The 14,374-nt window shown below is 43.4% G+C and overlaps 1 protein-coding gene across 1 annotated transcript in view; it reads left to right on the top strand.

Annotated features, from left to right (window-relative positions):
• LOC126486014 (beta-glucuronidase-like) overlaps positions 1-14,374 on the top strand; it is a 357,520-nt gene that overhangs the window by 238,564 nt on the left and 104,582 nt on the right. The window contains exon 3 of the mRNA XM_050108918.1: positions 9,485-9,667. Within this exon, the coding sequence (XP_049964875.1) occupies positions 9,485-9,667 (183 nt within the window). The remainder of the gene's footprint in view (positions 1-9,484; positions 9,668-14,374) is intronic.

Below are 14,374 nucleotides of genomic sequence, written 5' to 3'. Positions count from 1 at the left end.
ACCTCGGGGAAGATCAGTTTGGATTCCGTAGAAATGTTGGAACACGTGAGGCAAAACTGACCCTACGAATTACCTTAGAAAATAGATTAAGGAAAGGCAAACCTACGTTTCTAGCATTTGTAGACTTAGAGAAAGCTTTTTACAATGCTGACTGGAATACTCTAAATTCTGAAGGTGGCAGGGATAAAATACAGGGAGCGAAAGGCTATTTACAATTTCTACAGAAACCAGATGGCAGTTATAAGAGCCGAGGGACATGAAAGGGAAGCAGTGGTTGGGAAGGGAGTGAGACAGGGTTGTAGCCTCTCCCCGATGTTATTCAATCTGTATATTAAGCAAGCAGTGAAGGAAACAAAAGAAAAATTCGGAGTAGGTATTAAAATCCAGAATAGGAGCAGAATAGGAGATTTTGAAATGTGTTGCTTCAAAAGAATGCTGAAGATTAGATGGGTAGATCATATAACTAATGAGGAGGTATTGAATAGAATTAGGGAGAAGAGAAATTTATGGCACACCTTGACTAGAAGAAGGGATCTGTTGGTAGGACATGTTCTGAGGCATCAAGGGATCACCCATTTAGTACTGGAATGCAGCGTGGAGGGTAAAGATCGTAGAAGAAGACCAAGAGATGAATACACTAAGCAGATTCAGAAGGATGTAGGTTGCAGTAGGTATTGGGAGATGATGAAGCTTGCACAGGATAGAGTAGCATGGAGAGCTGCATCAAACCAGTCTCCGGAATGAAGACCACAACAACAACAACAAAAAATGGTTCAAATGGCTCTGAGCACTATGGGACTTAACATCTATGGTCATCAGTCCCCTAGAACTTAGAACTACTTAAACCTAACTAACCTAAGGACATCACACAACACCCAGTCATCACGAGGCAGAGAAAATCCCTGACCCCGCCGGGAATCGAACCCGGGCGCGGGGAGTGAGAACGCTACCGCACGACCACGAGCTGCGGACAACAACAACATGTAGTGTGTATATTTAGCGTGCTCTAGTTAGCAGAATGATCATATATGGTTACTCAACTACTTTCGCTTTCTGAATGAAAAAGGAATGTACTGTTACTATGTTTTAGATATTTTAAATAAAAGATATTTTTTTGAATGATTCTTTGCATGTAAAGAGGAAAAACGTAAATCAGCTTATTCACTTGCCACTAATGACATCACATCACAATGGTCACACAAGAAAATTAACTTTGACCAACACTAAAAATTTATGCTATCCCGACTGAGTCAACTTTGTGCTTGTAACAGTACTACGAGAAAAGAACAAGATATTACGCTTGAAAATTTATTTCTAAGATTTTATGTTGGAAAATTTGTTTCTGCTGTAGCACGGCCATCGTCTGGTATTGCCTAGTAGCGGCGACTTTGATTGTCAGGCGCACTACATTCTTCTAAATCAGAGGGAGTAAACCTTTTCTACCTAGCGCGCGCTTTTGCATCTCTGTTAGTAGTAAAATTACCTAGCTGCCCACCAGTTCCACAGTAACGGGGTTTTTTAAATTAGATAAGTAATTTTACTTCACAAGATGTATATAGCAGTGTCACAGCGAGTTAAAGCATATAATAATAATAATAATTACTTGCCAAGTACTTAAGGTCAAAATTTTATGAAAATATAATGAAAATGTTTTTAAAGCCCCCTACCGCCTCGTGCCCAGGCACCAGACTGACTTAACACTAGTCTAAATGGTCAGCTGGGTACTTCATAGCAACAGATTTATCACAACTAGTATGTATTCCTGTAAATAAAACGGAATAAAGCCATCATCATCATCATCATCATTTAAGACTGATTATGCCTTTCAACGTTCAGTCTGGAGCATAGTCCCCCTTATAAAATTCCTCCATGATCCCCTATTCAGTGCTAACATAGGTGCTTCTTCTGATGTTAAGCCTATTACTTCAAAATCATTCTTAACCGAATCCAGGTACCTTCTCCTTGGTCTACCCCGACTCCTCCTACCCTCTACTGCTGAACCCATGAGTCTCTTGGGTAACCTTGCTTCTTCCATGCGTGTAACATGACCCTACCATCTAAGCCTGTTCGCCCTGACTGCTACATTTATAGAGTTCATTCCCAGTTTTTCTTTGATTTCCTCATTGTGCACACCCTCCTGCCATTGTTCCCATCTACTAATACCTGCAATCATCCTAGCTACTTTCATATCCGTAACCTCAACCTTATTGATAAGGTAACCTGAATCCACGCAGCTTTCGTTCCCATACAACAAAGTTGGTCGAAAGATTGAAAGGTGCACAGATAACTTAGTCTTGGTACTGACTTCCTTCTTGCAGAAGAGAGTAGATCGTAGCTGAGCGCTCACTGCATTAGCTTTGCTACACCTCGCTTCCAGTTCTTTCACTATGTTGCCATCCTGTGAGAATATGCATCCTAAGTACTTGAAACCGTCCACCTGTTCTGACTTTGTTCCTCCTATTTGGCACTCAATCCGTTTATATCTCTTTCCCACTGTCATTACTTTTGTTTTGGAGATGCTAATCTTCATACCATAGTCCCTACATTTCTGATCTAACTCCGAAATATTACTTTGCAAACTTTCAATAGAATCTGCCCTCACAACTAAGTCATCCGCATATGCGAGACTGCTTATTTTGTGTTCACCTATCTTAATCTCACCCAGTCAGTCTATTGTTTTCAACATATGATCCATAAATAATATGAACAACAGAGGAGACAGGTTGCAGCCTTGTCTTACCCCTGAAACTACTCTGAACCATGGACTCAATTTACCGTCATCTCTAAAAAAATGGCTCTGAGCACTATGGGACTTAACATCTATGGTCATCAGTCCCCTAGAACTTAGAACTACTTAAACCTAACTAACCTAAGGACAGCACACAACACCCAGCCATCACGAGGCAGAGAAAATCCCTGACCCCGCCGGGAATCGAACCCGGGAACCCGGGCGTGGGAAGCGAGAACGCTACCGCGCGACCACGAGATGCGGGCCGTCAACTCTAACTGCTGCCTGACTATCTATGTAAAGACCTTTAATTGCTTGCAGAAGTTTGGCTCCTATTCCATAATCACGTAGAACAGGCAATAACTTCCTCCTAGGAACCCGGTCATATGCCTTTTCTAGATCTGTAAAGCATAGATCAATTCCCTGTTCCACTCGTAACACTTCTCCATTATTTGCCGTAAGCTAAAGATCTGGTCCTGACAACCTCTAAGAGGCCTAAACCCACACTGATTTTCATCCAATTTGTCCTCAACTAATAGTCGCAATTTCCTTTCAACAATACCTGAGAAGATTTTACCCACAACGCTGATCAAAGAGATACCTCTGTAGTTGTTACAATCTTTTCTGTTTCCATGTTTAAAGATTGGTGTGATTACTGCTTTCGTCCAGTCTGATGGAACCTGTCCCGACTCCCACGCCATTTCAATTATCATGTGTAGCCATTTATGACCTGACATTCTACTGTATTTGATGAGTTCCGACTTAATTTCATCCACCCCAGCTGCTTTATTGCACTGCAATCTATTGACCATTTTCTCCACTTCCTCAAATGTGATCTTATTTCCATCATCATTCCTGTCCCATTGTACATCGAAATCTGAAACATTACTGACCGTATTTTCACCTACATTGAGCTACTCTTCAAGATATTCCCTCCATCTGCCCAAGGCATCAACAGGATTCACCAGCAGTTTTCCTGACTTGTCCAAAATACTTGTCATTTCCTTCTTACCTCTCTTTCGAAGACTGCTTATTACGCTCCAGAATGGTTTTCCAGCAGCTTGACCCATAGTCTCCAACCTGTTTCCAAAGTCTTCCCAAGATATCTTCCTGGATGCTGCAATTATCTGTTTGGCTTTGTTTCTTTCTTCAACATAACTTTCTCTGTCTACCTGAGTTCTAGTATGTAGCCATTTTTGATATTCCTTCTTTTCCCTTTTACAGGCTGCCTTGACTGTGTCATTCCACCAAGCTGTTTGCTTCATCCTACCTTTACACACTACTGTTCCAAGACATTCTTTGGCCACTTCTAGTACTGTGTCCCTGTACCTTGCCCATTCCTTTTCCAGTGACTGTAATTGACTACATTCAACTAACTGGTACCTTTCTGAGATCACTGTTATGTACTTGTGTCTGATTTCCTTATCCTGAAGTTTCTCCACTCTTATCCTCCTACACATGGACCTGACCTCCTGCACTTTCGGCCTCTCAATACCAATTTCACTGCAGATTAAATAGTGATCAGTGTCATCAAAGAATCCCCTGAATACACGTGTGTCCCTCACAGCCTTCCTGAATTCCTGATCTGTTATTATGTAGTCAATGACAGATCTGGTTCCCCTGTCTTCCAAAGTAAACCGGTGAATGTTCTTATGTTTAAAAAAGGAGTTTGTGATTACTAAGCCCATACTGGCACAGAAATCCAAGAGTTGTTTCCCGTTCCTGTTGGCCTCCATATCCTCTCCAAATTTACCCATAACCTTTTCATACCCTTCTGTTCGATTTCCAGTCCTGGCATTAAAATCACCCATGAGCAGAACACTGTCCTTGTTCTTTACTCTGACAACTACATCACTGAGTGCGTCATAAAAACTATCCATCTTATCTTGATCTGTCCCTTCACAATGCGAATATACTGACACAATCCTAATTTTCTTGCTAGACACTGTTAAATCTATCCACATCAGTCGTTCGTTTACATACCTTATTGCAACTACGCTGGGTTCCATTTCATTCCTGATGAAAAGCCCTACACCCCATTGTGCTATTCCTGCTTTGACTCCTGACAGGTAGACCTTGTATTCTCCCACTTCCTCTTCTTTCTCACCCCTTACCCGAATGTCACTTACAGCTAAAACGTCCAACCCCATCTTACTTGCAGCCTCTGCCAGCTCTACCTTCTTCCCAGAGTAGCCCCCATTGATATTAATAGCTCCCCATCTCGTTACCATTCGTTTGCCGAGTCGTATCTTAGGAGTCCCTGGTTTGTCAATTAGAGGTGGAACTCCGTCATCTCCAAAGGTCCGAGGCATTTTGCTCTGATTGTTGCCAGCATCATATTTATAGTACCAGGGAAGCAGGTTGCTAGCCTTACTTGCCCCGGGTACCATTGAGTTTTACCCCTAACGGTTGAGGGACTAACCGGTGGATTTGGTAGTCTTTGCCGTCTGAGCACAAAGGTGGCCACGACTCGGAATATGTCCGAGATGCCCAGCCTTATTCCAAAGTAACTGGTATCCCGACTGTCAGGACCACTTACTTGGTCACTCATACGTTGCCCGTGGTTCATGAACTAGGACATGATACCAGGAATAATAAAGCCGCCTTTAAAAAAACGTTTTCGCTCTTCCTAACCTCACGTCACAAGCAAACTGTAGAGGTATAATTTCTATAGAAGAAAATTCAACGTCCGCATTGTCTCCGCGTTTTCTAATGTCAACATAAACGAAATTTCTTTCCCAGGTGTCGTCGTATAGCAGTGTGGCTTTGAATCATGCACCTGACCACAGTGAAAATGGTTAGATGTACAGGAAGCAGCGTGACATGGTTCCATGTCGGTCACTTAAGTACGGGCACTCAGATTTTGAAGCAATCAGACACAGAATACGGCAAGGTTCTATTTTTGGTCCTCTGTCATTTCTGATATACATTTTTCACTGAATAGTCAGAAGACGGAAATTTTGTCACTTTTACCGACAATACAAAGATAGCAATAAAAAAATGGTACTTCCCCTTAGCGAAAAAGCAGCCAACAGGTAGATCAAAGTAAGTGGATAGTCATTAAATTTTGAGAAGATACAATACATAAAATTTAGTAAGTCTTATAGAACTCCACAAGCTATAAAAATAGCTTACCAAGGAAATGCCATAAATAGAAAGTTTTAAGTTTTCAGCACTAGAGGTAGAACCACGACCTTCACTGGATAACCCGCTGCTTAGAGTTACAGAAGCGCTTCAGTCCGGTAATATTTGTGGTATGCATGGTTACTGGAATAAGTGATTTAAAAACGAACAAACTAATTTATTTTGCGTATTTCCCTTCACTAATAAGTTATGAAATCATTGTTTGGTGACTCAGTTTATAGTGATAGTTTCTTCAAAATGTGGAAGTGTGTTGTAAGAACTGTATCTAGAGTTAATTGAAGAAATTTCAGCAGAGATATCTTCCAAAAAGGATTAAAATTTGCAAACTGTTTCACAGAATATATCTTTTTTGAAGTACTTTGTGACTGCCACTACCTTTTTTCCCGAAAGATAATGAGAAACTTGAATTTGCAATCGGTACCAAAAACGATCTCTGCAGTGGCTTCAAGAGGTTAACATTAGCACAGAATGGAATCCTATACATAGCGATACACGCATTCAGTAACATGGTAAAGCATATTAAACACCTTGTAGATAATGTGGTGGAGTTTAAGACCGAATTTAAGCACTTTCTGTTTGGCAGCTTATTCTACTCGTTTGGAGAGCATGTTCTCAGAATCAATAATACAATGGTCGAAATAAATGTTGCATATTGCTATATTGTCAATACTGGACATAATAGGAAACAAAACTGATTTTGTTCTGTCAGTTACAGTCATAAGGAAACAAAAATAAACAAGATAAACTCTTTTCCACTTGGTAAACAGAAATGAGAGACAGAAACCAAACCACTATAAACACTACAGTTTCTTCTCGCTGTCATGTTGTGTAGCACACTGTCTAGGAACAAATTGGCCCTCCTCGTAATTGAAGATACTTTTAAATGCGGTTAGGCATACTTCTTACTTAATTGTCCAGACGAGCCTTGGTATTTATCCCATTCCTCTACAGCCGCCGTAGACATGTAGCGTTATGTTGGGTGTTTTTTGCCTCTTGTTTTACGCAGGTATCGGTCCTGCATACCTGTTGTTTTGCTTCTGCGGCCATTTCTGCGGCGATCTTCAACTGATCCTCTCTCTAGAAAGTTGTTTCAGATTCCAGAGACATAGAGACATGACTTTGACTCACAACAACGTGCGCTCCCACATACAGTCCGTGAACCAACACAACTCTCGTAATGATACACAACGCAAGTTCTGCAATGTTCACAGGTGACGCAGTTTCCATAGACTGCATATACTACCACCTAACGGCAGAATCATGGACTGCTTCCGATAGAAGTACAGGGTGACCAAACAGTCAGTATAAATTTGAAAACTTAATAAACCATGGAATAATGAGCCGGCCGGTGTGGCCGTGTTCTAGGCGCTTCAGCCTGGAACCGCGTGACCGCTACGGTCGCAGGTTCGAATCCTGCCTCGGGCATGGATGTGTGTGATGTCCTTAGATTAGTTAGGTTAAGTAGTTCTAAGTTCTAGGAGACTGATGACCACAGATGTTAAGTCCCATAGTGCTCAGAGCCATTTGAACCATGGAATAATGTAGATAGAGAGGTAAAAATTGACACACATGCTTGGAATGACATGGGGTTTTATTAGAACAAAAAAAAAAAAAGAAAACACCCCATATTGCTAGACGCGTGAAAGATCTCTTGCGCGCGTCGTTTGGTGATGATCGTGTGCTCACCCACCACTTTCGTCATGCTTGGCCTCCCAGGTCCCCAGACCTCAGTCCGTGCGATTATTGGCTTTGGGGTTACCTGAAATCGCAAGTGCATCGTGATCGACCGACATCTCTAGGGATGCTGAAAGACAACATCTGACGCCAATGCCTCACCATAACTCCGGACATGCTTTACAGTGCTGTTCACAACATTATTCCTCGACTACATATATTGTTGAGGAGTGATGGTGGACATAATGAGCGTTTCCTGTAAAGAACATCATCTTTGTTTTGTCTTATTTTGTTATGTTAATTATTGCTATTCTGATCAGATGAAGCGCCATCTGTCGGACATTTATTGAACTTTTGTATTTTTTTGGTTCTAGCATTTGTAGACTTAGAGAAAGCTTTTGACGATGTTGGCTGGAATACTCTCTTTCAAATTCTGAAGGTGGCAGAGATAAAATACAGGGAGCGAAAGGCTATTTACAATTTGTACAGAAACCAGATGGCAGCTATAAGAGTCGAGGGGCACGAAAGGGAAGCAGTGGTTGGGAAGGTTGTGACACAGGTTTGTAGCCTCTCCCTGATGCTATTCAATCTGTATATTGAGCAAGCAGTGAAGGAAACAAAAGAAAAATTCGGAGTAGGTATTAAAATCCATGGAGAAGAAATAAAAACTTTGAGGTTCGCCGATGACATTGTAATTCCGTCAGAGACAGCAACGGACTTAGAAGAGCAGTTGAACGGAATGGATAGTGTCTTGAAAGGAAGATATAAGATGAACATCAACAAAAGCAAAACGAGGGTAATGGAATGTAGGCGAATTAAGTCGGGTGATGCTGAAGGAATTAGATTAGGAAATGAGACACTTACAGTAGTAAAGGAGTTTTGCTATTTGGGGAGCAAAATAACTGATGATGGTCGAAGTAGAGAGGATATAAAATGTAGACTGGTAATGGCAAGGAAAGCGTTTCTGAAGAAGAGAAATTTGTTAACATCGAGTATAGATTTAAGTGTCAGGAAGTCGTTTCTGAAAGTATTTGCATGGAGCGTAGCCATGTATGGAAGTGAAACATGAACGATAACTAGTTTGGACAAGAAGAGAATAGAAGCTTTCGAAATGTGGTGCTACAGAAGAATGCTGAAGATTAGATGGGTAGATCATATAACTAATGAGGAGGTAATGAATAGGACTGGGGAGAAGAGAAGTCTGTGGCACAACTTGACTAGAAGAAGGGATCGATTGGTAGGACATGTTGTGAGGCATCAAGGGATCACCAATTTGGTATTGGAGGGCAGCGTGGAGGGTAAAAATCGTAGAGGGAGACCAGGAGATGGATACACTAAGCAGATTCAGAAGGATGTAAGTTGCAGTAGGTACTGGGAGGTGAAGAAGCTAATTTGTACCTCTCTATCCACTTTATTCTGTGATTTATTCAGTTTTCAAATTTATACTGACTTTTTGATCACCCGGTACATTACAAACAGGCCAATGTACTGGTATCATAACCTATTGCTGTATCACAACGTTCAATACTAAAGATTTAGCAGTATGCAACTTGCGTTTTGTCCACTGTATTTCATGCGCTGTTGGTTGGTTGGTTGGTTGGTTGTTGTGGGGAAGGAGACCAGACAGCGAGGTCATCGGTCTCATCGGATTAGGGAAGGACGGGGCAGGAAGTCGGCCGTGCCCTTTGAAAGGAACCATCCCGGCATTTACCTGGAGCGATTTAGGGAAATCACGGAAAACCTAAATCAGGATTGCCGGACGCGGGATTGAACCGTCGTCCTCCCGAATGCGAGTCCAGTGTCTAACCACTGCGCCACCTCGCTCGGTGTCATGCGCTGTGTCACTTACTTGAAATTCACTTGAAGGAAATGTACGTGTTGACTCGTTTGCACACCCCGGAGAATAGAGCTGACGCAAAGGCGGACACGCTGTTGCAGACGGGCGCCGTGGTGCAGATGCCGGTGCCGGCCAGCTACAACGACGTGACGCAGGAGGCGGCGCTGCGCGACCACGTGGGGCTGGCCTGGTACGACCGGCGCTTCTTCGCGCCCGCCGCCTGGAGGGAGTCCGGCAGACGCGTCTGGCTGCGCTTCGGCAGCGTCCACTACTTCGCGCAGGTGGTGAGTACGCCTGCCCTCGATAGTGCTCGTGGGGGCGTCGGTTGCCATGCGCAACGTGGTTCACGCAGTCTACTCTAAGGCCACCTTTCTTCAGTGGCTCGGCTCCTTAGTCCTGTACTGGTACGGAGTTTTATACACCGAAGAGTTTGAAAAACACAAAAGGTAGAGTACGCGTGGAGAAATTGGAGTCAGAAGAATTTGTAATAAAGAACGGACTTAAGCAGGGAGATGCCCTGTCTCCGGTACTTTTTAATTTAGTCCTACAATATATTGTACGAATGGCAGCATGTAATTCAGAGGGTGTGGAGTTAAATGGAAATATTAAGATATTAGGGTATGCAGATGATCTAAACATCATTAGTGATAGGAAAGAATCTGTAACCGTAAATGTGAATGCATTAATCAAGGCTAGTCAAGATGTAGGTCTAAGGATAAGTGAGGACAAAACTAAATACCTGGTTACTACTAGAATGCCAACAGCAGTAGATCAGGGAATGTTAAGAGTTGGAGACACGCAGTTTGAATTAGTGAACACATTTAAGTATCTAGGCATGGAAATCACTTCGAGATATGAGATTGAATCCAATCTGAAGAAGAGATTATAGGCAGGAAATGTGTGCTACTTCTCACTGAATAGATTACTTTCATCAAGTATATTGTCTAGGAATTTAAAGATTAGAATATACGTAACTATTATTCTACCAGTTATGCTGTAAGGGTGTGAGACTTGGTCTCTCACTGTGCAAAATGAAAAGCCGTTTCGAGTATTTGAAAACAAAATTTTGAGGAAAATTTTCGGAGCAAAAAGGGATGACATTAGCGGAGAGCGGCGAAAACTGAATAACGAAGAGGTTCACGAACTCTATTCAAGCCCTGACATAATCAGTATTATTAAATCACGTAGGCTGCGATGGGCGGGTCACGTAGCTCGAAGGGATGAGGGCAGGGCAGCGTGCAGAATACTGGTAGGGCACCCAGAAGGAAAACGTCCTGTGGGGAGACCGAGGCGTAGATGGGAGGATAATGTGAAGGCTGATTTGAGGAGCCTAGGTATTGAATGAAGGTGAATGGAAGGAAATAGCCCAAGACAGGGACAGATGGAGAAAATACGTTGCTGCGGTAATGGACTCTCGAGTCCGGTATGACCAGTGAGTAAGTAAGTAAGTAAGTAAGTAAGAAGAGTCAAAGACACTGGTACACCCGCCTAATATCGTGTAGAGACAAGCAGCGGTGTCGCAACACGACGTGGCACGGACTCGACTAATGTCTGACGCCGTGAATCCTGTAAGGCTGTCCATAAACCCTCAAGAGTACGAGAGGGTGGACATCTCTTCTGAACAATACGTTGCAAGGCATCTCATATATGCTCAATAATGTTCATGTGTGGGGAGTTTGGTGGCCAGCGGAAGTGTTTAAACTCAGAAGAGTGTTCCTGGAGCCACTCTGTAGGAATTCTGGACGTGTGGGGTGTCTCATTGTCGTGATGGAATTGTCCAATTCCGTCTAAATGCACAATGGACGTGAATGGATACTTACGTACATGTCACCTGTCGTATCTAGACGTATCAGGGATCCCATACCACTCCAACTGCACACGCCCCACACCATTACAGAGCTTCCATCAGCTTGAACAACCTCTTGCTGACACGCAGGGTCCATGGATTCATGACGTTGTCTCCATATCCGTACACGTCCATCCGCTCAGTACAATTTGAAACGAGACGCTTCCGACTGTGCAACTTGTTACCAGTCATCAACAGTCCAATGTCGGTGTTGACGGGCACAGGCGAGGCGTAGAGCTTTGCGTCGTGCGATCATCAAAGGTACACGGGTGGAGCGTCGGCTCCGAAAGCCCATATCGATGACGTTTCGTTGAACAGTTGTTTTTCTCCTCCCTTCTGTTTCCTTTCTTTCCATAATCCCTCTTTTTGTTTACAATTTCAATATTTTCGGCGGAGCTTAGCACTTTGGATGCAGTTGGTGCCTCCGTCTTAATATTCTTAGTTTTATCGACAGATGAAACAGATGACATATCTTTCAAAATTTTTGTAAGTGTTGGTTTAAAAGCAGTCAGTATTGAAGCGGAAATCTTAGAAGATTTAGGTTTAGCAGGAATGGATTCCGAAGTTGTGTCAGTGAAGGAGTTTGTCTTTCGCTCTGCTCTTTTGATGAGCTTGGGATCACTAAGTCGTTTGACGAGCTTTGAGGTGGACGGTTGGCAGCGTGTTCTGTTATAGGTTTATTAAATAAGCGCGACAGCTTCACGGAGGAACTCAGTCATCTCCAGCGGCAGATGCTGCAAATGAGGCGTTCTGCATCACGGTGTGATTTTATGTTAAAAGTTCCGAGAGTGTACGTTCCTAGAAGAGTCAACAAATATATCGCTTCCTCGTACGTATATCTCGCGAAAACACCATAGAGCTAAAATTAGACATATTCCGGTACACACAGAGGCTTACCTACAATCGTTCTTCTCGCGAACCATTCGTGAGTGGAACCTAAATGGAGGAAGTGACAGTGGTAAACAAAGTACCCTCCGCCACGTACCTTATGGTGGCCTGTGAAGTACAGACGCAGATATTCACATCCAATGTACATACAGCGGATAGGCAAAATAATGTGAACACCTGTACTTACTTGGGAATGGTTTATTAATAAGGGGTTGGACCCCATTTGCCTGCAATACAGCTGCGATTCTTCTTGGAATACTGGCATATAATGGTTGCATAGCCTCCAGTGGAATGTTATTGCCACTCTTTGATTAGAAAGTCTAACTCCTGTAGTGACGAGGGGGGCAGAAATCTGCTGCGGAGTGTGCGCTCCGATACCGTCCACAAGGGTTCGATAATGTTCAAATTCGGGGACAGTGCTGGCCAGGGAAGAAGACGCTGCAGTTCAGTTGCATGCTCCTCATATCACGATTATACTGTCCTGGCGGTGTAAATGAGTCCATTATCGTCCTGAACTATGGCATCATTGTTGGGGAGCAACTCTTGAATCATGGGGTGTTCACGTAATCGTTGGCTGTAACACGGCCCTTGAGAGTAATGTTGGGACCAGCAGAATACCATGATATGGCTACCCACGCTATCACACTTCCACCTCCATTCTTAACCGTTGGAATCAAGCAATCAGGATTGTAGGCTTCTTTTGGCGTTCTCCAGACGTAAACCAGGTCCGAAGTTGGAAATAACAAAAATAGTTGAATCGTCGAACCAGATAAGCCGTCCAGGTTCAAATGGTTCAAATGGCTCTAAGCACTATGACCGGCCGCAGTGGCCATGCGGTTCTAGGCGGTGCAGTCTGGAACCGAGCGACCGCTCCGGTCGCAGGTTCGAATCCTGCCACGGGCATGGATGTGTGCGATGTCCTTAGGTTAGTTAGGTTTAATTAGTTCTAAGTTCTAGGCGACTGATGACCTCAGAAGTTAAGCTGCATAGTGCTCAGAGCCATTTGAACCATTTAAGCACTATGGGATTTAACATTTGAGGTCATCAGTCCTCTAGAACTTAGAACTGCTTAAACCTAACTAACCTAAGGACATCACACACATCCATGCCCGAGGCAGGATTCGAACCTGCGACCGCAGCAGTCGCGCGGTTCCGGACTGAAGGCCGTCCAGGATTTATGTTCCTGAGAGCATGTCTTACGCTCCATTGCGTTGGTTGTCGTCAGTAATGGTTTTGGTATAGCAGCTCGTCCATGAATATTCGCTTTATGGAGTTTTCGGAAGGCAGTGTCAATAGATACGGGGTCTCGAGGATGACTATTGAGCTCAGCAGTCACTTTAGCCGTTGTAGTTTTATGTTGGTTTTAAACAATTCGTGTTAGCGTACGACAATCTCTGTCATTTAGTTTTGATTTGCGCCCCGTGTTGCGATTACACTATGATGTCTTTCCATGTTTTGTGTAGGCTGTCATGACTGATGAAATAGTTGGTCTTGAAACACTCAATAAGTTAGCTGTCTTGGTTACTGATGCCCTAGCTAACTGGGCTCCCACAATCTCTTCTCTTTGGAATTCTGTTGGGTCTTTCATTGCACGTCGACTTCGGCCTCTGAATGCAAATACGAAGTGTGTGCTCTACTCATAAACAACATGCACTCATGCCTAGTCCGTACTAAACAAGCGCAGTCCAGCGCGACACGTGCCTTACCTGCGTTGCTGGCCGTCAAAAACAGCCATCCCATTACTGCCACTATTTACCTTATTTTGCATATCCCCTGTATATCCCACTACAGAATAACCGTCCAGCACGCAAAATCGATGCCTTATTGTCAAGCGAGGTGCGTCAGTCCACGTAATTTCCAACGTGCTCGTGCCATGCTATCGGCATTTAGCAACATGTCGCCAAGTGACTTCCTTCCATGCTGTACGCGGCGTTCCTGTGTCCATACTTTGATATATACGACCGGTAGACGTACACCGGTGAGGCGGTGGCTTCTTGTATCTAATAGCGAAGATGTGGTCACGGATAATATGATCGGCATGCAGTAAGTAATACAACACTTTTTTCCTCGGCCAGTTCGGACTGAAAAATGCGGGATTTTTTGTTGGACATCATGGAATTTTCTCGCTTCGGTTCCTATAGTTTCATTAAGTTCAGATAGGTGGCGGTATCTTCAAAATGGCGTCTTTAATAGAGGTGCATTCCAAGCAACGAGTTCTCATTGAGTTTCTTTTGGCGGAAAACCAGAGCGTCACCGA

Source organism: Schistocerca serialis, chromosome 1 (genome assembly GCF_023864345.2).
Source record: "Schistocerca serialis cubense isolate TAMUIC-IGC-003099 chromosome 1, iqSchSeri2.2, whole genome shotgun sequence".
Lineage (NCBI taxonomy): Eukaryota > Metazoa > Arthropoda > Insecta > Orthoptera > Acrididae > Schistocerca > Schistocerca serialis.
Note: the sequence above shows the minus strand (reverse complement) of the source record. Positions and strands in the feature narration are given on the sequence as shown.